The 22,527-nt window shown below is 41.4% G+C and overlaps 1 protein-coding gene across 4 annotated transcripts in view; it reads left to right on the top strand.

Moving 5' to 3' along the window:
* The first annotated feature begins 4,471 nt into the window (after positions 1-4,471).
* The window catches only part of rgs7a (regulator of G protein signaling 7a), a 52,791-nt gene continuing 34,735 nt past the window's right edge, over positions 4,472-22,527 (top strand). For 2 of the 4 annotated variants that reach the window (XM_035173601.2, XM_035173602.2), the window contains exons 1-2: positions 4,472-4,723; positions 5,685-5,806. In XM_035173601.2, coding sequence (XP_035029492.1) covers positions 5,729-5,806 — 78 coding nt within the window. In that variant the 5' untranslated portion in view covers positions 4,472-4,723; positions 5,685-5,728. Of the gene's footprint in view, positions 4,724-4,792; positions 4,946-5,684; positions 5,807-22,527 lie in introns of those variants that run through there. The other 2 variants (XM_035173604.2, XM_035173603.2) reach the window with 2 other exon arrangements.

Below are 22,527 nucleotides of genomic sequence, written 5' to 3' on the forward strand. Positions count from 1 at the left end.
ACGTGACCAAATGCTGGTTGTTAAACGTAGTAAGTTGGCTAGAAACAGTCTTCTACTACTACTAGTACTACTACTACTACTACTACTACTACTAGTACTACTACTACTACTACTACTAATATAGTCTTGTTTACAATAGCCTATTTACTAATTTCATAACCAGCCTTTAGTTATTTATTTGGGTGAATGGTCCCTTTAAGCGGTTGAAAACTCAGAGTTCCATAATATAATAATAATAATAATAAAAATAAAGTAATAATAAAAAAATAATAATAACAGTACTTATCTAAACAATGTTACAAAATGCCCTAAAACAACACAGAGCAAAACAAAACAAAACAACCAAAATAAGAAAGATAACATAAAAGAAAGTATTTAAAACAACGAAAATGCGTTTCCTATAAGAATATGTTTTAAGAAATGATTTAATAACTGTTAAAGTGCTGGCCAGTCTAATCTCCCCAGGCAAAGAGATTCAGAGCCTCCGGGCTTGACCTAACTGATGGTGCAGGCCTCAGGTTTATTTCAATTATACTATTCTTGAATGTAAAAGCCAGTCACATTACATATAAATTATTCACCTCTCATTGACAATACTGCAGATGGGAATGACAGCTGACTCTGACACATTTTCTGCAAAGCTGTTATATTTTTACTATTCAAATTAATCATACTTGACAAGGATACATTCAAATTAAGGGCTTATCTCTCTCTAGACATGTGCTTGTCTATTACCCTCTTTTTATTGCATTTACAGCTTTAGAATCAGTGGCGCTCTGACGTATGAGCTGCACTAAGGGCCCTGTTGTGACTGATGACTGACCTTTCAGGAACATATGGTATTTGAACTGGACAGATGTGACTATGATGTAAGCTTCACTAATGAGTTGATGATATCTTCGGCGCTTTGCTTATTAAAAAGATACAGTAAAAACAGTCAGAAGAGATTGTAAATAAAACTACTTACCATAAATCAACCAGCTGTTTAATGGCGTTAACAATTTCAATGGTGCAAAACATACAGTTGGAAATTATTAGAGAGCAGATTTGCACGTTTAAACAACAAATACAGAGGACCAAAAGATATACAAGATATAATTCTCCTCCAGTTAAAAGACATATTTTATGTTTTTGTTAGATGTCAGCAACAGAGTTGATGTCAAATGTGTTTTGTAAAAAGGTTATGTACAATAAGCTGTAGCCTCTGCCTTTTTGGTTTGAAGAAATCTTTAAAAAATATAATTTTCTTTTTCAATTGTGGCATTTTTAAGAAATTCAAATAAAATATGGAAGACCTTGACCTAATGCTGCTTTGTGGGAAAGGTTATTTCTGTGGTTGTAAGTGTCCTCATGTGCAGAGGGGAGCAGTTTGATTGGTCAGGGTGAGGCAAGACAGATGGATGGCATCACCATGAGCATGAAATATTTATATAAAAAACAAGGCAAGGCAAGTTTATTTATATTAAAGCTTTTTAACACAGAAACTGAAACAACATTAAAAAAAATCCTTTATTTACCCAGGTAAAAGTCTCAATGAGATTGAAATCTCTTTTAAGAGAGACGTGGCGAGAGGGCAACAAAACATTGTTACAACATCAATAAAACACAAAACAAAGAGACAACTACGGCTGTCACACACAACACACGTGCAATCTCAATTCCAATAACAATTTAAAGGATATCCACATGTGAGCATAACAGCTGTTTTCTCAATTCTTTAATCGATTTAAATTCCCTCGTTGTAACCAGCTCGGGCAAGTTTCTATTTCAGATTATTGAAGGGAAGAGAGGCAGCATGTTTAAAACATTTTTGTGAATGTGTACACAAGGAGGAGCCAACCCATGGAGATGAAATAGATGTATCAACAGAGAATAATATAATTCAACATATATTATTGTACAGTATAACAGTGCATTACAAGTGTAATGCATCTAATATAGGGGGGGAATTTATACATAATAGAATATACTCAGCCAAAGAGAAAGGATATTTTTATATTTAATTTATCTTTCAACGTGGTTAAGTTGAGGTAAAGTACATGATGGATAAATGGGAGCTGGTTCTGTCTGTGAGCAGCAGAGTCACTCAGTGTAATGTGCCGTTTGATTTTGGCCTGAGGCACTTTTAGCTGAATGCTTCCTGAAGAACTGATGGGTCCGTTGGGATTATTCTTAAAACATGTATTCAATTAGCCCTTAAGAAATGTATACACTAACAATGTAACTCTATAACTTACTGGAATGATAATACAATGTCAGAATGGTTCCTCGAGACTGCATTTTTCTTCACCTTCTGTAGAAATGAATCTTAATTGTTGCGATGTTTAGATCATAATGGACTGATGCCACGACTGCTTTGACGCAGCTGCTGGAGCTCATATCTGAATCCATTATAACACCAACATTTAATTCTCTCTGTAGTCTCTTAATGCATTTACATCCATGAAGCGAGTTTAGAGTAGTTGGCGGGATTACGGGATTTAGATTAAAAGTAGCATAATGAATCTGTAAATCGAAGCGATTAGATCAGATTCATGAACAGATTCATGATGGCAAATGTTAACAACATGACCCCTGCCCTCTACGCAGCCAACAGAAAACTGTAGTAGACAACCAATCATCAATGTCCAGTCTATTTAAAAGTATTTTATTGTCAGCGGTTTAAAAGGCTGCATTAATTTCCTGCAGCACAGTCGGATGTTTTTGCTGAATCATAAAGACATAAGTAATTTAATAGTGCTCTCTGATGGCATTTTCAGATAAGATCCTTTTATGTTGAAGTTGTTGACCTGAAAACTAAATTTTCCTTAATAATTGCCCAATAAACGTAGGATTTAAGTATTTTATGTTGCTTTTTTTTGTATTGCTTGTTTTTGAGAAGGCAATAAGTGACAGCCTGATCAAAGTGACCCATTTGCAGCAGATCCTGCTTAAAATAGACACACAAGCAAAACAAAGGAGATAATGCAAAGAGAGAATGAAATATGGACATCATCTGACTCAGTATCCAACGCTGTGACATCAGTTACCAATTCTATTAAATCCAGGATTGGGTGTTTTCTGATGTTGCAGCTCACTTTGAAACTGAGTGGACTGTTAGATCCATCTTGCAGAGAGCTTCAGTCCTGAGAGAGGGCCACAGGGTTGATAAGGAGGACAGGAGGAAAATAAACATAAAGACACGTACAGCAGCTACATGGGGAGAAAGGGCACATCTGTCATCTTTCACGCCTGGACTGCTGCATATCTCAAAGCCACAGATTGCAAGTGAATTACGAGGTTTTCTGTTTATTCATTTATCGCCGCAGAGCTGGATGCTCCGCCGCTGATTCACAGAAACTCATAGATGATTTATAACAGTTTCTTACATTTGCAGTTGGTGTCTGACACAGTTTTATGGAACTTCCTGTAAAAAAAAATGGAGAATTTTACTTGGATATCTTCTTCTCTTGGAATATCTTGGAATTTTCACCCCCTCTGTTTCTTGTAGAATCAAAGCAACAGAAATTAAAATACATTGGTGTTGTAGTTTATGCGTAAGTATAAGATCTACTTTAGACTATGGACCTATACTTGAGTAAATATACTCATAGTCACTTTCCACTATACTGAATAAATCCAATTTACCAAATTAAGACAAAACAATATCCCATAACATTCAAATGCAACAATAGTGCAGTGTTATAGCAATGTTTTCTCATGAAACGGTTGTAGTAAGTATATTTATTTTATAAAGCACCTTTCAAAACCAAAGTTACAAGGTGCTGTACAAAATAAACATCAAGAGAAAGACTGTAAATAACAGAGTAAAACACAAACAACAGAAGATTAAAACACTACACAGAGGGCAAGCAGAAACAATGGAACCATAAGGACTGGACCAAGTTTAAATATTTACCAGATAGGTGAGTTTTTAACAGTCTCTTAAAACGGTTTCTGCATTTACTAAGGGAAGACGGTTCCAGAGGGTGGGAGCCATGACAGAAAATGCCCAGGGTTAATTTCTAATCTGGATTTTGGGATGGCCAGAAGGCCTTGGTCAGTCGACCGCAAAGATCTCACCGTGTGCAGGGGACACAATAATTCAGAAATATAATGAGGGGCCATGCAGCCTGCATGTGTAGTGCTCTATATGTAATTAGAAGAATTCTAAAATCAATTCTACAGTGTATGGGTAACCGATGCAGACAGGCAAGACAGTTTCTCCTCCAGGTTCAGAAAAAATGAAATATGAAATATAAAATATGCAGCATTTTGAACCTTGACCTTTGACTGCAAGGTTGGCATTTGTTCAAATATTAATAAACTGCAAGTCTCTCTCTATCACGGCCCAGCTTCTCCAGAAGCAGCACATATATCTCTGCAGCAGCATAGCAGCACAATTTGAGAGAATGGCTGTTTGTCTCCCAAAACGCGTTGTAATTTATTCCTCGCACGCAATTGGTCGTGGATCGATGCGCGTTCACGGCGCTCGGAGGTGGCGAGCCCGTGCCTCGGTATACGGCATCGTTTGGAGGGAGATAGGGGAAGAGGAGAGAGAGAGAGAGAGCAAGACGGAGAGGCTGCCACACCGAGTGTCCACCGAGTGTCTGTCTCCCTCGCGTTGCCAATGAACAGTCCTCGCATTCCTATGTCTGCCAGTTGACACCCTGAACCAGAAGGGACGGGCTTCCACCGCTGCACGGATTCAGGAGTCCTATAGCGGGGCTGCGCGTTTTTTCAGGTAAGCCCTTCTCCTCCTCCTCTCCTCCTTCTCTCCTCCTCTCCTCCTCGTATCTCTCTCTCTTCTCCTCCTCCTCCTCCTCCTCCTCCTCTGTGTTGTGTTGTGTTGTCCGTGCATCTATTCGTCATTAAAGCTGAATTACGGATACAACGGGCGCGGGCGTGTTTTTTTTTGTGTGTGTGCAGTCGCTGTCCAAGGTGCTGAAGCGGCCAGCGGCTCGTGGTAAGAAACCCCAGCCCAGTGTTTATACAGAAAAACGGCCTCGTGTTCGGAGCAGGTTACATGACTCCGCTGTTTGCATGCTATGGGCGATTCGGTGTTGCAGACTCCCGAGGATGTCGTGTGGGAGGAAATCATCGAGGAGCTGCAACGTGCATATGCGATGTCCGCGGCGATCGTGCGTGTTTTGGCTCACGGTGGCTGTAACCGAGTAGATGAAGCTGAGCTGCATTGTGGAGCCTCCTCCAGGGACGGTGTTTTGTTTTACTGCATTTGCCGCTGGCTGAGAGGGTCCGGGGCTTCACCCCATCCTATTCTTCTCAGTCTTAGCATGCGTCTGCAGTAGGAGGAGACGATTGAGTGCACCGATGTCAACAAACAGAAATAATGACGGGTTCAGACAGTTTTTTCGCGCACAATGAATGCACCCGAAAAAAGGAGTGATGGCACTCCTGCATTTCATCCATCACTGCTTTTCAGTTTAAACTTTTCACCTGTGCAAAAATCGGCTCCCTTCCTTTTCAAATAAATGTCCTTGTCAAGACCTTGTGAGAAGAGCACACGTGTAGCCAAATAGCAGATCTGCGCACCTGTTCCATGTGGAAATGTCAAATATGTTGAGAGGTGATCCAGGCCACACAAGCTATGTAAATTGTTCCCTTCTTGGTAAGGGGCAAGGTAAGGGGCAACGTTCAAGCTCTGTTGTTCTTCTGACGGACCAAAATATCCATTCTGTCCACAGCAGGAGCACCTGACATTTCCTGTGGCAGATTTACTTACTGGATCATGGCACAGACCAACAGTGGTGGGCAGGGGACCAATGGGGTGGCGGATGAGTCCCCCAACATGATAGTGTACAGAAAGGTAAGGCTGCTGCTATTTTTAGCCTGCACGTGCATGTGTGTGTTTGTGAATGTGTCTCTCTTGTATCTGTTTACTTGATGACGAACAGTGCAATGGAAATTGCCAATACGAATGCCGAGACATTGTTCCTGTGCCGTGGTTGATTTAGGGGTGTAATTTCGGCTTGATGAGGGCATGGAGAGAACATGCAATTTTAATTTCACATCATACATGACATGCAATGTAGATTAATAGCATTCATACCCACATAAATAAACACCCACATTTCCCAGTTAAACCATCAGCTTTTATCGCTAACAAGTCCGAGGATGGATTTTTATCTGACTGACATTAATGGAGCTGAAAGGAAGCCAAAGGCTTTTTAAGCATCACTCATTACAGTTCCACTGGTGTATTTCTTCACTGTTAAATCTGTTCCTATATTAGAGAATGAGAGAGCGGGTGGGATGTGAAATGGCCCAATGTTGAGACACCTTAATCCAGTACTGCTCCAAACATCAAATGGATTAATGAAATAATAATCCGCAGGGAAAATAGCACTTGTTTACTTTGTGGCTCGAGGTCCAGTTAAAGAAACTCTAGCACATGTCGGGTGGAATATAGATGTATGAGGGTACGTGCGCTGATTTCTGATGTTTCCTTCTCCCGGGACAAAAACAGCTAACTTTAGGATTAACCTACAAATAAGCCATTTAGAAAATTGCTTTTGCTACAACCAGGTTTCTGTTCCCTGTTGGCACATCAGCTATTGTCTAAGAGTTAAGGTTATTTTTTTTCTGATCTTTTTTAGTAAAAAACATATGGTATGTTAATTTCTTGCACATGAAATCTTGTGCATAATTCACTTAAACTAAGCATCATTACACAATAATGAAATGAGGCTGTGGTTTCTCGTTTGGTGTCCTGGGAATGTATTAAACATCAAAAGTATCTCCCCAACAGCTGTATGTCTGTGGACGTGACAAGGCGTGATGGGCAGTGTAATGTTTGACTTCAGAGTCGGATGCACCAATGAAGAGGTCATTTTCGCGTCTTACTTGTAGACGACTCAAGCATTGAGTGAATTTCCTCATTTCTTTCTTTTTCACCTCTCGGCAAATGCACCTATTCCATCACTGACTGCTTCTGCACACCGGGAAGAGGATACGCTTAGCATGATACCATAGATTGACGGTCCTTTATAGCCCTCACAGCGTGTTAGGCAATAATACTGCCAGTATGGGACAAGATTTGCTGGAAGTGTTGCTATGCTTCTAGGAGGAAGGGGTGCTTTGCAATTTTCTTTCTTCCTGAGACACAATTTTCTGCATTTCCCCAAAGTAGGACAACAGGTTTGTGAAGTAGATTGTTCATAAAGTGGGCCAAATATTAAAGATAATGGAGATGGATGAGTGAATCGGTTTTATTTTTCCTTGTAAGTTTTACTTGTGGAGACAGTGGAGGAAATCTCTTATTGAATTTCATTTTTAACACGGACCAGTATGAAATTTATGAGGGCCTCTAAAACCAGTTGCATCCTGTATAAGAGCATCAAATATTGACTTGAGGTCTTTGCTATTCAATTACATGCCACTTCTCTTTCTTTCTCCTTCTATTGATTTGAAAGTCCTGCTTTTTCGATCATGCCATTAAGGATCTGCTGAAGCGGGTATGCAAACAGGAAAACACCAGGGTGTGTGTATATTAATTCCGAGCTAGAAAGAGGCAAGAATCATTTTAGATTTAAGTAACTGCTTGCGGTCAAATGCTCGGCCAGATTAATACCTCAGTCATTAAACTTTCAGAAATCGTGAAATTCTTCTCTACTCACAACTTGACCACAGCTTGGCTCTGTAAACTGACTGACCCAGGTACACTGCAGAGTGAAAGAACACGGTGAAAGCAGTGAGGATGAAATCGCGTTTCTGGAGTGGGTTTAACTCAAAGAGCGCCGTCTCTAGACATGTGGAAGCTGTCGGGGCGAGCGAGTGCCCCAAATGCTTTTCAGATGGAGATGACTTGGCAGAGGTGTTGCAACCCACACTGACTGGGCCACACGGAGATGGAGCCGAATTCTCAAGTGGAAAACCTGCTTTAATGTTGTGCTCTGCCGCTCAGACCCTCTCACATCAGTAACTATACAGAGGAAGTGTTTTATAAAATGATTACATATTAAGCAGGCGGCTGCGTCCACCTGACAATGGGCTGATGTATAGGAGTAGAAGGATTATGTAATATCAGCAGAGGGAGTTTTATAGTTGAGGACAGCCGATCATGCTTTGATAGTCTTTCTACTGGGAATATCCTTTCACTTCTCTCAATCTTTCCTTCTCTCTGGTCCATCTACCCCTCCACTCTCGTCATTATGGTCTAATGAAAATGGATGGCCGAGCTGAGGTGTTGACCCGCTTGCTGTGGAGATGTTTGCCGAGACGCACACACACGAGCGCCTTGTTTGAATGCATAATACAGTTATATCAAAAATCTAAATGCACAAAGCACACACACACACACACACACACAAGCATCCTGTTACATGTGCTTAAAACACATGAACAAACACACACACAAACAAAGCTTGTGAGTAACTGAATTACATGCAACAGTCGATTGACCCGGAAAATGTCCTCACTCACCCAATGGATCCGAGGAAGATGCTAACAAGTAATGTGTCAGAACTGCTTCGGTTCATCGTGAAATGCCAATAAAAAATTCATTGTTCAAAGGATAATCATATAAAAGTCTTTGTGATGTCTCGCTGCTCACACATTAACCAGGCTTATATCATCAAGTGTACCTGTGTGTGTGTGCGTGTGTTTTTCAAGCCCGCTCACATGTGTGCACCATGAATAATGCCGTGATGCATGTGTGAGCATGTGTGTGTGTGCTGTATGTAGGGCGAACGTTGCTCAGAGAGAGTCCTGAATTTTTTATGCGAGCCTAAAACAGCTCCAGCGAAGTTCACAGCTACTCAGCGAGGGGAGGGAACATCTTCTTTCACCCGCCGACGCTTTGTGTGCGCTTGTGATGTTTCTCGTTTAGTTAAGACGTATGAAGAAAGAATAATAATAATGAGCATATTAAAGGTGAAAGACAAAGTGAAATATTGATCTTTTCTCTATGTGGCATCACCCTCAGAAAGTGAGGGTCTGTATTACTCACCAGTTTCCTACAACTTTGCTCTGTTAGTAAGAAAAGAATGTAAGTCGAGCGCCGTGGCTGCAGACACCGCCAACAGTCTCCCAACTGAAATCCTGTCATGTACCAGACACCCACCTTTACTCCCTCGTGTAGCTTTATATCTTTGACACAGTTCCTCTTAGAAATGGCACAGGAGGAGACAATGTGAAAAATTTCAGATGCATCTCACACCACATCGAATTATCCGAGATTTAGTGAAAACAAGAACGTTCATCTGAGTGAGTGATTTGTCTATTTTCGTGATTCATAAGCGACTAAATTTAACTTGCAGCTTCACTTCACGGGGGAATATTTGCAGTTGATTCCAGATTAGCCGAAAAACAATTGAAGATTGTCTCTAGAAAGATAAAAAATGTACGACTCCATTTAGGATAAAATAAATGATTATCAAGATCACCTTTTTGCACCTTAACAGCAGGAGCCTGATCGTCCCCTGTGGTGTCGTATCTGACAGCCCACTCTTATTTACATCTGAGCTGCCAACGTGCATCCGGCAATTGTTCTTCCAGCCTCTGTCTCTGTGCACAGCCTTTAATCCTATACTGTATGCTTATTGTTTTTTCTGTTCTGTGATTTTTTTTCCCTTTCACGTAAAATATTCCATCACGCAGTTATTGTTGTCTTCAGTCGATGTGGGGGAGGACTGTTTTACATTCTGCTGTTCAGATGGATGTCAGTACCCTGCATCTTTGAAGTAACTGGTCCCCTGTTGAAACTTCGTGTTTTCTGCAGATGACGATGATGCTCAATGTATGAGTCTGCAGTTCTTATTTTTTATGTACATTTCACCACTTGGCACTTTGTGTCTGTAGCTATTAAGGCCAAACAGTGGCAGATAATGGAATATAACACCTCACTTAAATTATAATATCCCTTCATGTTTATGTTTGACCTGTAGCCGACAGTAGAAAGATTACGCATTGTGTGTATTCATGTACTTTACCGATCATAGCACTCTTTATGTTTTCAGCTACAGGGAGCTCTGTCCTTAACACTTCTCAAAGAGGTGTTGATGCACACATTGTGAGATTTAAACCATTTCTCCTCTGTGTGACTCACTAATGAACAAACAGAAATAACAAACAGGGCAAAGGTATTAAAGCAGGCTATTGATTTGTCAGCTGATTAAGTGGTTGTGTACAAGAGATCATTTCGCTGGAACACGATTTTCCCCTCTCCTCCACATCACTGCAACACAGCAGTAATACAGTGTTATTAGACGATGCAGGGATGCAGACACATTAATACGCCGAGTCTTGTTTTACATTGCGAGAAATTCAGTGGAGATCTCCTCGCTGGAGAACAGTTTTCAGGTATCAGCCACGCTCTGCTATCAATACCATCTCCCAACCATCCTGTGTGATTCAAGAGTCGTACAGCAGAGGCAACGGAATACATTTTCTGCTTTTTCTCAGCTAAGAGTCATATTGAAGGGTTCTCGTGCTGCCTGTCTCCCCCAATCTGCAATCAGAGGATCAGTAAGACCGGGGGAAAGAGGGAGAGAAGGGGGAGAGAAGGGGGAGAGAAGGGTGAGGTGGGATGATCCATAATTGCCAGATCAGAGAGAAGTCTTTGTGTGTGAAGTACGGCTCTTTGTATGTCAGCTTGCCAGCCGGGCGGTTTTCTCCCACAGTGTCTGAAAACATACATGTTCTTTCTTTTATTCCCTGCACACACTGTGAGGCAAAGTGTGGCTGTTTGGCAGACACGGTCGGATGGAAAATGGCATTTATGGCTTTGATCTAATCCATTTTGTTTGGATTTTCTGACGTCAATACCTCAGCGCCAATTAGAGCTGCTGGCATTACTGACACATGCGACAGTCAATATTACTCCGGGGTTCTTCTGGTATCCCGTCATACGGCTGGGGGGCTCAGATAATCCATCCGGTCATGCTGCATCTTGTCACAATGCAATTTAAATTTATATATATACATTGCACAAATGCCACAAATGACTTGAGGCTCTCTTGATAAAACCAATTTGAGAATGCACAGAGTGCCGTCTATGTGGGTAGTTCATCCTCCTCAGTCCTACTTTTAGTCTTCACAGAGACAAAGTGAAAAGACAAGAACAAACAGACAGAGAGAATACACGCAGTAGGTGGTACTACGATGTTAGAGGCAAGTGATCACTGTTACCTTATCTGTCTCTACATCTAAACACTCATTGTTTTCATTGGTTCTGTCTTTGGTAGCTTAACAGTTAGTGAACATTAGTGCTTATTGAACTTAAATACTGAAACTTGTTTTGGCGATATAAACTACGTTGGGCTGAGAGCCAGATCCGTTAAAGTGACACTCTGCCACCATTTGCAAACCATTACTCCCATAGAGGCACTGTTTTTTATTAGGAGTGGTTGTATGGGATGGTTTAGTTTTTTCAAGAATTTGAAAAATATCCAACTTTGGCACCCTCCTGTGACAAAATCACAAAATGACACTGTGACACACAGAAATCTCTTTTTATCTCTTATCATGTTGAGGGTCATGGGGGGACCTTGCATCGATCCCTGCTGACACTGGACAAGAGGAGCGATACACCCTGGACAGGTCGCCAGCGTAAATCGACAATTTGGAGTCTCCAATTAACCTCAACATTAATCTGAATGTCTTTGGACTGTGGGAGGAAGCCATGAGTATCCACACATACAGTACATTGGTTTTCTCTGCGAGGACATGCAAACTCCACACAGTGAGACCTGCTTTGCCATGAGGGGACAATGCTGCACCATCATATTAAGTATCTGTTACATATTCACTGTCGGAGTTAATTGGTTTATTATAGGGGAAAAGTTCAAAGATATAAGTATGTGATTTGAACAAATGGAATACAGTGTGATATATATGAGGTTGGAGGTGTTGATAGGAGGATTGTCTCACCTTCAGACGGAGCCAGGCTCGATGTTTGCTCCTTCCTTTCTTTATGTTAATCTACGGTAATTGTCTCCTGACTCTGGCTTCATATAGTGAACAGACACACATAAGATATTAATATTCTTATCTGCTATCAAGAATTTCCTTAAAGTATAATTCATTTCATGCAACCTGGCTGAAGTTGAGAATGATCCTGGGTCTCCAGTATCAGATGTGTACATGGATGTTGTTTGTTTTTCATGAGCAGAGTTTGTCATCGCACATTATTTGCATATTTTAGATTAAAAAAATTGCTGAAATTGTATTTTGTGTAAAAAATGTAGTTAAACGTATAAATTAAGTGGTAATTATACAAAAATGGACTTCAGTGGATTTGGGCTGCTCTGTGAAGACGGTTAAAAAAAATACTTACGCCCGTCTTGCTCTAAACTCTCTCTTCTTTATACGTCTGCCAAGTCTTTGGTCCTGTCTGCTTGGGTTATATAAGGGTCTGAGGAGGCCCGGGCATTAAAGATAGAAGCTGACTCAGGCCTCGCATCCGTCTGGTCACTTAACTGCAGCTCAGCATTTAGCCAGAGACTCCGGGACAAACCGAGGTCACAGTCGTGAATGAGTCCTCCTTCGTCTCCGGTGTGATGGTCTCATTAAGGACAGAGATGCTCAGTAAGGGAAACAGGCAGCGCGACAGTTTGAGCTCTCTGCCATGTTTCTCCATGTCCACCACACGCTGGTTAACATCTACATGTGCTCATTCTCTCCTTGTTTATGTCTGTGTCCCTCCTCTCCCCAGCCTCCAACTCCACACACACCATCTGCATTTCATGTCCATGCCGTCTCATCAAGTTTGCCTGCTTGTCTCTTTGTCTTGACATGTTAGAAATGTTGTCTTTCGCAATTGCATACCTTTCAAATACCTTAACTTTGAGTTATATTTAGCTCACAGCACCATTTTCATACAGGCGGGTGCTGCAGGGGTTTGTTTCTTCTGCTGTGACATAAATCAGATAAATGAGATATTTACATTACTGTAAAAAACTGTAATGTCAACATGTGCTGGTTTAATGTTTGCAGTGCAGACACCATTTGGATTGTGAAGCATCAGTTTTAATAAATGATCCATTATGGGAACAAAAACGCAACCAACCTAATATCTCCTAAATGGAAAAAAATTTACTTTTTTTTTTTTTACGTCAGAGCTTCTCGAATCAATAATTAAATCCACTGAAGCATTCTGCCAAAGAAAAATAAAATAATTGGACGGACGCTTTTCTCCAAACAAATGCTGCATATTTCACAGCAGCCTCAAAAATCGTTGCCAGAGCTAAAATCATTTTTGCACGTCAAGCGCCTTCAAAAGTAAACAGAAATAAGAAATCTTGTTATCTTCTCTGCGGAGTATCTCATGCATTACCTCCCCTCTCCTCCGTGTGTTTTGGCAGCTCGAGGCAGGAAGAATATTGTCTCTCTGCAAGACATCCCTTTCACTCTTATGTCTCTCCCTCTGCACGTCTGTCTGTCTCTCTGCGTCTAGACCTGTGAAAATATTTCTGTGTGTCCCAAGCCTCTCTGTGTGTCTCATGCTCCGGTTGTTCACACTTTGCCCTTTTTCGTTTCCATCTCTTTTATCCCCTCACTCTCCTCACTCTCCCCTCCCACGCTCGCGGCCTCTTTTGTTCAGTTTCGGGTCTTTGATGTTTTTTCATACACTCGCAGTATCACACTAACTTTTCTCTCTTTGTCTCGCTTGCACGCTCCCCGACACACGTGCACTCTCTTTTCTACGCCCCCCCACCCCCTGCCCCAGCCGCCCTCCTCCTCCTTCTCCTCCTCCCCTGTGTTTTGTTCCCTACCTGTGAAGCATCCCTCCACCTCTATCTCGCTGTCCCCTCCTCTCACATCGCTTGCCTCTCTTTGAAGTCATTAGCGCACTAGTCAGAGCCCATGCCACTCCAGTCAGCTTTTATCATCACAGGAGAGGAATGGATTTAGACCCTGCTGGAGCACAGTCATCTCTCCTCCTGTATGAAATGATTCACTTGTGACTCATTGCTTTATTGGGAACTCTCTCCCTCTCTAAACAAACAACCATTGGATGTGGCATTTTCTATCCAAATTGACTGTAACTGTAACTGAGAGTGCTGGCCTGACGGTCCCACCGCAGCTCCGCGCCTCTTTCCTCAAAACGAGGAGCCGCTCTCCCAGAAGCAATCACGTCTCAGTGATTAGCTGCCGCGACTTAGTGCCGTTGCACTGATCCAATACTGATTAAATAATAAAAGTCAAACCCATGCACGTCTTCATCTGCCAAACAGACAGACACACCTTTGTCAAAAAATAAAACCTGTGACCTCTCAACTTCTCACTGCGGCTGACACACACACACACACACACGCACACACACACACACACACACACACACACACACACACACACACACACACGCTCAGCTTGATTGTTGCAATGTTCTGAGCTGCTTCCACCTGCAGCCCACTGAGGCTCACAGCTTCACACCATTAGTTCAGCTTAGCAAGCTCAGCCATCCACAGTACGGCCCCGTCTATAAACCTCGGGCGCCATCTTGACTGAGCCGGCTGCTGCCTCCTCTTCTCGTCTTGTGCCTTTCCACTGCTGAGGGTTGCAACGTAAAGATTTCAAGCCGTAAACAAAGTGCACGCAGCTTAAATAGCCCGGCTGTATACATAAGTGCACCTTTATCAAACAATAAAGCCTCAGCAGAGTTCCCTAATAATGTTGTTCAAGTCAAGCAAACTTTAAATTCTACACGTAGCTGCATTCTACATATATAAATATAGATGAGATCTGTAAATGCCGGGACGTAAATGAAAGATTCAAAATGTGGGGTTTAAGTATCTTATGCAATCTGGAAGCAAACGCTAAGCAGCCAATGTTATTTCCATATATTTTAGCATTTGATGGATGTAAATAAGGATCTGTGTGGAGAAGAATTGGCCTCATTAGATGAAATCGAGTTCTGTCTTTCTTGTCCGGGGTAGAGATGTAAACAAGATGATGAATCCCTGATATTCTGGTGTGTTGGCAATGGAAACGCATATTAATTCTCAATTTCACTTGAATGCACGTTGTTAGGATAAGAGCTGTTTTTAGGCACGTTGGCGGCTATACTACGTTTATCTAGACTAAAATATCTCTCACTCCAGTTTGGATGGATTGCTGCGAAAGTTTGCAGAGACGTTCACGATCTACAGAGGAAGACGTGTGATCCCACTGATTTTATTTTAGTCATCAGTTCAAACGTTTAAACTTCTCTAATACTTCAGTTTATGACAAAATAGCTGCCAAACTAATGACATTCCCATCAGCCTCAGCTGTGCTTGGTACTTTCCACCTGCTTGTATGTTAAGGAAAGCATTAAGAGGTGAACAAGGCTGCTAGCATGTCACCTTCTTATGTTTGAAGTGGACTTCAAACTAAATGCTCTTTTCAGGAATAATGTGGCCAATATCTTCAACAAAACCCTTGTCCCACTGCTTTTATTTCAATTCCTCACCTCAAGGGTCATTACTTTCTTGTGTCCCCAGACACTGACTCCTGGCAATAGTGTCTGATTTGTTAATTGAGAGGTGACGTCCCTGCATTTAGAGGATCACGTCCAGAATGGTTGTGCTTTCTCCTGCCCTCCATTATGTTTGTGCTGCGCTGGCTGGTGGCGGTTTTATCGGGATCCCCATGACAACCACACCAGCAGCCTGTCAAGTGCTATTATCTCAAACACTTCAAGAATGTGTCCAACACAGCCTGAGCTGAGCGGCAGAATGTGTGTACATGTGTGCGTTCTGTGTATCTGTGCGTGTCACTGTGTATGAGTGAGCAAACATTTACACGCTTTTAAGGGCGCTGCTCCGTCTGGTGAGTGCAGTGGCTGAGTTTATGCTTCTGTCACCAGAACATTTATTTTCCAACTACACAAATATAAGGATGAAAAAACTCTTGGATCACCAGACCTGAGAAATTAACGTTCTTTCATATTTTTTTTCACTGTATTGCTTCTTGATATGTTTATGCCGAAGATATAAAGATAAAATATATTGTGCTTTTCACTGGATGATATCCAATGAATATCCTTTATTAACCTTTTTTTCCGAGTTCCAAGTCAGGCTTGAAATCAAAATGCCAAACATGATGAGACCAGCTTCTTAAATGTCACCATTTGCAGATTTTCCTCGTCTTAACATTAATGTGAATTGCATTTCTGTGGGTTTTAGACCATTTGTCGGACGAAACAAGAGACTTGATAATAGGAGGCTGGAAATTGTAAAGGGCATTTTCACAGTCCTCAGATTCTTTAGAAAAATAAGAAATGAATCAATTAATCAAGAAATCACCAATAACCGATGATGAAGCACTAATCACTTTTCGAGTTGTATTATTAAAGATTCATCATCATCTTTTGTGATCAAATGTGTTTGTTCATGACTCAGGTCAAAGAGTAAATTACCACCAGACTGAGTTCCACTGCCTCTCTGTGGCTAGAAGTTAGATTTCTGTGGCATCTGTAACCACACCCATACATAGTGATGTCACTGTGTACTGACCCACCCTGAAGTACACATCTACGTCACTGCAGCAAGGCAAGAATTGAAACCTCAGTACTTTTACTCATTTCACACTTTTTACTATTGTTATTTTGTTGTTTACTTTTACTTGAATAAAAGATATGATTGCATTAGATTCTCTGCACAGCCTGTATATCAGTGACTGGATATTGTAAGTAGTGTTTCTCATCTTTCAATATAAGCCCAGCACGCATCTCCTTCTTGATGCCTGTGCTGGACAAAGAATAAAATCTGTTATCTAAGCCAGAGCTCAGTAGAGAAAAAAACGGCGAGCTTGGATCTAACAATGCATTAGGATATGGCGGGAAGGGTCTCTATTCTTTGCAACAGCCTGATTTGATTTGTTGATATTAGCTTCCCCTTGGCTTCAATATCAGCATCTGTTGTACAGGAAAAGCTCTTATACTGAGGCAGGAGACAGAGGAAATGACAGGGTGAGGATGAACGTGAATGATTTGAATCTCCAGATGTAAAAATGTTTTCAAGGATCAAAATACTCAACATGTTCATATAAAAATAAAGATGAATAATATGTGATCCCATTTGTCTGTTAACGCAATCGTCTAACAATATTAAAACTGATTTTAAATAACCATTGAGAAACCCATACTTCCCCCTCCTCTTACTGTGGGCAAATGGAACATCCCACCTGGGACAAGACCAAGTCACTCGATGTACAGGGGCTTCAATTTGGCTGGAATATCAAACCACACCATTACACACAGCTGTTTGCAGGATGCAGAGTGATGAGGTGATGTATCGTGATTCTCATTCTGACCTCGTGGGGGATCCGTCCCCGGCGAAAGACACCGAGAATAGTTTATAGAAAAGGCCAATTTTCTCCCTGATCGTCTCTTTTAAGTGTTTTAGGTCATAAAGCGGCAGCAATATTAAAATAAGACCGTTTTATAACCAGTTAAAAAACCTCTTGTAGGGGCTTTAAACAGGCAGGTCGTTGACCCCCCCACCAGCTAGTGGGTCATTGGGATCACCTGGGTCAAGTTGGGAAAAGGCTGTTGATTCCTGTAAGTGGACGACTTTGGAAGACACCATGACCTGGATGACTGATAATCTTCAGATACACCTTAGTGGTAATAATAATTGGTATATAACATATTTAGCACATCAAGTGTGGTACTGTTGCTTTCCACTTATCTGCGTGAGGCATCCGCATATTAACGGTTTCTACCTGCCGATGGTCGCTTTGAAAGGTTCAACAATCGTCCATCATCTTCACTTTCCAGCGGTTCAAGTGTCTCTTACGTCAAACGCTCGGCCCTCATCGGTTTATCGTCTATCCTGACTGATGTGTCCTCTGAAGTGTGCATGCGTGTGTGTGCATGTGTGTGTGCGTGTGTGTGTGTGTGTCCTGTCAGACACCCAGTCCTTGTCTTGTCTCTGTTGTGCAGACAGGAGAAAGCAGAAGAATGTCAGCCTGCCAGTATCCAGCTGCTTCTCTCTTATTGGTATTCAGGTCACACCGAGCCGTCCTGAGTGTCTGTTGCACGTGCCAAGGAGGAATGTGGGAAACGAGGGGATGGAGAGAGGAGGAAGAGAGGAGAGAGGCCCCATCTCTCTCATGTTATCTGGACCTAAAAATAGACAGCATCCTCCCTTCTTTTCTATTCCCAGTGCATCCATGTTTCCATACTCAGCCTCCCTCTCTGTGTTCCTCTCATCCATCTCCTCTTCCTCCTCGTTCCTCTGTTTGGTATCAGTAAACATGCTCTCTGCTGCCCAATGATAAGACTCCTTAAACTTAATACCAGACAGTCTAGCCACTAACAGCTTTAATGAAGGAATAACTATAGGGGTGATACAGGATTCCAATGGCCAGACTGCACAGTTTAACCTCCAACAGTCTGATTCTTATAACTCCTAAATAAAAATCCTCCTGTGTAATCACTGTATGATATTTTAAAACCAATCTTGATTGAATTATAGATTGGATGTAACCGGTGCACGACTGATCAATAGACCATGCATGTGTACACCTTTCAGTAATCTTTACCAATTACTGGCAGATAAACTTAATTTCTGGAAAACTTTTGCACAGTACATCTGAGAGTGATGCAGCTTTCTTCCTCCTTTATCTGCTAATTTATGATAGCATGCTGTTTGAGTGATGAAATCATGGTAGGTGGGCAGGAGGGATATTGGCTTTCAGTGGATTATGTTCCAGCACATGGCCAACCTTGGCTTAGTCATCACGCCCACTGCCCGCCCACCAAGAAGATGAGAGTGAGAGAGAGAGAGTGTGAAAGTGAGAGAGAGGGAGAGAGAGGCCTTGCCCTCGGAACACTATCCCACCACCACCACCACCACCACCAGTACCAGCAGCAGCAGCAGCAGCCAGGAACAGCAGATCATAGTAGACTTAGAAATAGACAGAAATCAGTGTCTGCAAAACAGAGTCAGCTGAAGGTGGAGACAGAGGAATAAAGACGGTTTTACTGCAAGATTATTGTCCCGACATGGACCAGAAACTCACAGTGCAATGTGAGTAGTGGTGGGAATAAAACAAACAAGAAGACAGCACTGAAACTGAAGTAATAAAGTGTGTGTGCGTGGGTGTGTGTGAATGTGTGTTCATGGATTCAATGCCCTGAGTCACGTCTGTCAGAAAAAAGCACAGCATTTATTTGTCTCTTACCAACCTGTTATTGTCGACCTTGACACACACACACACAATCAGAGTTTCACTTATCAGTATCAACATCATTTATTTAATCTTCCGTTACTACAACTTTCTATTAATACTCAACACTAATACTATCAGTAGATTAGGCTGCATGTAAGACACATAAGATTAACAATACATTTTAGAGAGAATGGCCGTAAAGGATCAAGACAATAATATGTACACAGTATTGTATTATTGTAATTTATATTATATTTATTGTTTTTTTACGATGCTAACTTGTGGACACAGTCTTCGCATTTATGTTTTTGTCCACCTAATTAAATCTGATATTCACTCTGCTTTTAGCCGAGTCGTTCAATGCAACAATCTTCTGAAATAAAGCTTCTCTCTGTTAAACTGTGTTCTCTGCTCAGTCACTGACTTGTCTACCTGCTGTTTGTTGCAGAAGTAGCAAACAATAAGTTTCTTTTTTCTGAAAACAGCTGCCTGCTGTGGCTTAAAAATGAAACTGATGAAATTAATGAGAAGGAAACAAAACAATGAAGTTGTACTCAAACCAAAACTGAGCTAAAATTTGCTATAATGCTCAATAGAACTTGAATATCCTTTAGTTGGATGATTGCTGTGGGGTTTTCTCCATGCAACCCCCTCTCCAATCCCATGTAGACGTGATCCACTGCTATACAAATGACTAATGCTGCCTTATTGTGAATAAATGAAGTTTATTTATTTTACTTTTTTATAGTAGAAGTATTAAATTTAACGTTCTTCGTTCATCACAGCATCAAACAAAGACATAAATCTGAACTGCAGTCGGTTTTTAAACAAGTAAACAACATTAAACAAGCCCAGTTCTTTTCGATCAGAGAAACACATTCACAGCTGCACCAGCAATGTTCTAACATTTTTATTAGTCATGAAAAACAAAAACAGATGTCAGTACCATTCAGTCATATATTTGAATATCAAATCCTTGAGGGTCTATTGTTAAAATAAAAGGGTAGTTGCATCATGTCAGAGTCAAATACAATGATGGGTTTGTATTTTACTGTCGAAAAAGTCATCACATAGAATTCTAACTTGAAATTGAATTACAAAATAAGACTATACAACACAAATTCCACAAATCATATGATACTTTTGTGAAAACGTTCTGTTTTTGCATAAAACATGAAATGACGACCTACTGGCTGGCAAATTCAAAACAAGAACTGCATTAACTGCAGCAATGTCAAACGGGGATAAATGCCCGTGCTTCATTTTGTTTCTTTCCGGGGAGCAGGCATAGCCGGCTGTTTACCTCTCATCCATGATTCAACGCTCGCCTCTTTCTGCCTATAGCAGAGGGTCGTCCCTGGGGGAGGGTGATGTTGAGGAGTCAGGGGAAATATTGAGCATCCTTCTGCAGCCATGCACCGGGATGATGATTCTCTGGGGACGCGGGGGGGGAGGAGAGAGGCCGTGTGTTCTAAAAAGCTGCAGAAGTTGACGGGAAACACTGCGAAGGAGGACACAGTGGAAGTATCTGAGGCAACCATCTGGAAAGCATTTAAATAAAATAGTGTTAATACCATCTGCCCGTCAAACCAGATGACAACACTGCGACGGCTGCTTCTGCACAGGAATTCTGTGGCATTGTGTTTTTTATCATTAGATGAAGAAGCAACACCAACCAAGTAGTCTGTTCTATAAAAAAAGGCATTTAATGATATTGGATCTGCAAAGGAGATGGATGACTGATAAGATAACTGCAAAGTGAAAATATAATAATCCAGCAAATACAAGATTGTTAATCGGCCAACGTCATGCAGATTTACTCTTTGCTGATTGTGGTCTGCACGGATTAGCTTGGGACAGACATCAAGACGGCTGAACAACAGATGACTGACAGCTCTCTGCTTCAGTCCGACATCAGCATCGATCTTTCATATGGCAACACTCGCTGGGCCCTGATTGGTCTTTGTCTGCCTGGGAAGAACACCAGTTGTTCACTGCAGCAGTTTTTAATAAATTAGAGGCCGGTCGTTCATTATGCAGTTGCAGTATCTCATCTTGTTTTGCCTTCAGCAGGACGTTTATATATTTGTTGTGGGTTTAGGGGCTTTAACACAATCGACTGAAATCTTCCGGCAGAAGACCCTTAAGAGATGTGACGTTAAAAGATTATGAGTTCCATCGCATCTGTACTTTATCAATTCTTATTTATCTCACAAAATAGACAGTGTGTTGCTGCTGCAGGAAAACAGCAGAAGAGATGTGTTATGGGCCCGAGTCAGTTTGCTCAAAATGAACTAGTCGGTATGAAGTGTTGTCCAACCACATCTGAGGACAAATAAAAGAAATGAGAAATGAAAGAAGTGAGATTGAAAGAGAAGCTCAAACTACTTCCTCACCCCTGCACGCCTGTGAATCTGCTGTGTGCTGTCGGGATTGTCGGTTTCTGAAAGTTAGAGGACTTGTCAAAACACGTATTTTTGATATTTGTGCACTTTTAACCTGTCACAGACGCTTGATGTTATTTTCCCCTCTGGACCTGATGAGGATGAATCTTTAATAACTTCTTGTGCATTATTTGACAGCCCAAAAGAAACATGAATGGATTTATTTATTTAGCAACATTTGAGGTTCCAGACCCTATGAGTGGGCTGCTGTTTAGTTCATCTTGTACGTGTGCTCAGGGAGGACATGTCACATATTCCGGCCGATGGTATTACAGTATTGTGCTGATCTACAGGTGGTGGCAACATGTCAGGATGTGCAGCATCTGTCAGATTAGGCAGGAAATTAGAAGAAACAAACACCGATTTAAAAATGCTGGAATTGAAGATATCTTAGCACTTAGAATTACAATCATTAAACATTGAGAATACAAACAATTTGTTTAATTGACCATGCTGTGAGTAAACTAGCATTTTGTTTGTTTGCAAGAAATCTCCACAGGGCTACAGATTCAAACAATCAGTTTTAAGTTTCAAGTGTATTTCATTTATTTCAAATCACTGAAGTATTACATTATTATTATTTTAGACACAAGATGCTGCATATTCTGCTCATAGCCAGGTTTCATTTGTTTTATTACTTGAGAGGTTTACTCGCTCTAATGTTCAGAAAGCACATTCAGCAATAGACAGTATGATTACTGACAGTATGATTAGTGTCATTGCTGCAGCTCCTCTTTTCAGCCTCTGACTGAAACACTTTGTTATAGCTCCTGTCTCTTTAAGCCCCCCCTTCCAATAAAGCCCAGTTTGCTCTGATTGGCCAGCTGGGACCACTCTGTTGTGATTGGTCAACCACTTCCAACACATATAGGAAAGTTAAGCTTCTGCTCTCGCTTTACCACCGACGAGGCGTTTCAGGAGCGTTTATGTTTTCTCTGGTGGAGAAGAGCTCCCGTTACCGAAGACTTTGGGCTTTTTAACTTTG

The sequence above is a fragment of the Hippoglossus stenolepis genome, chromosome 12, assembly GCF_022539355.2.
Source record: "Hippoglossus stenolepis isolate QCI-W04-F060 chromosome 12, HSTE1.2, whole genome shotgun sequence".
Lineage (NCBI taxonomy): Eukaryota > Metazoa > Chordata > Actinopteri > Pleuronectiformes > Pleuronectidae > Hippoglossus > Hippoglossus stenolepis.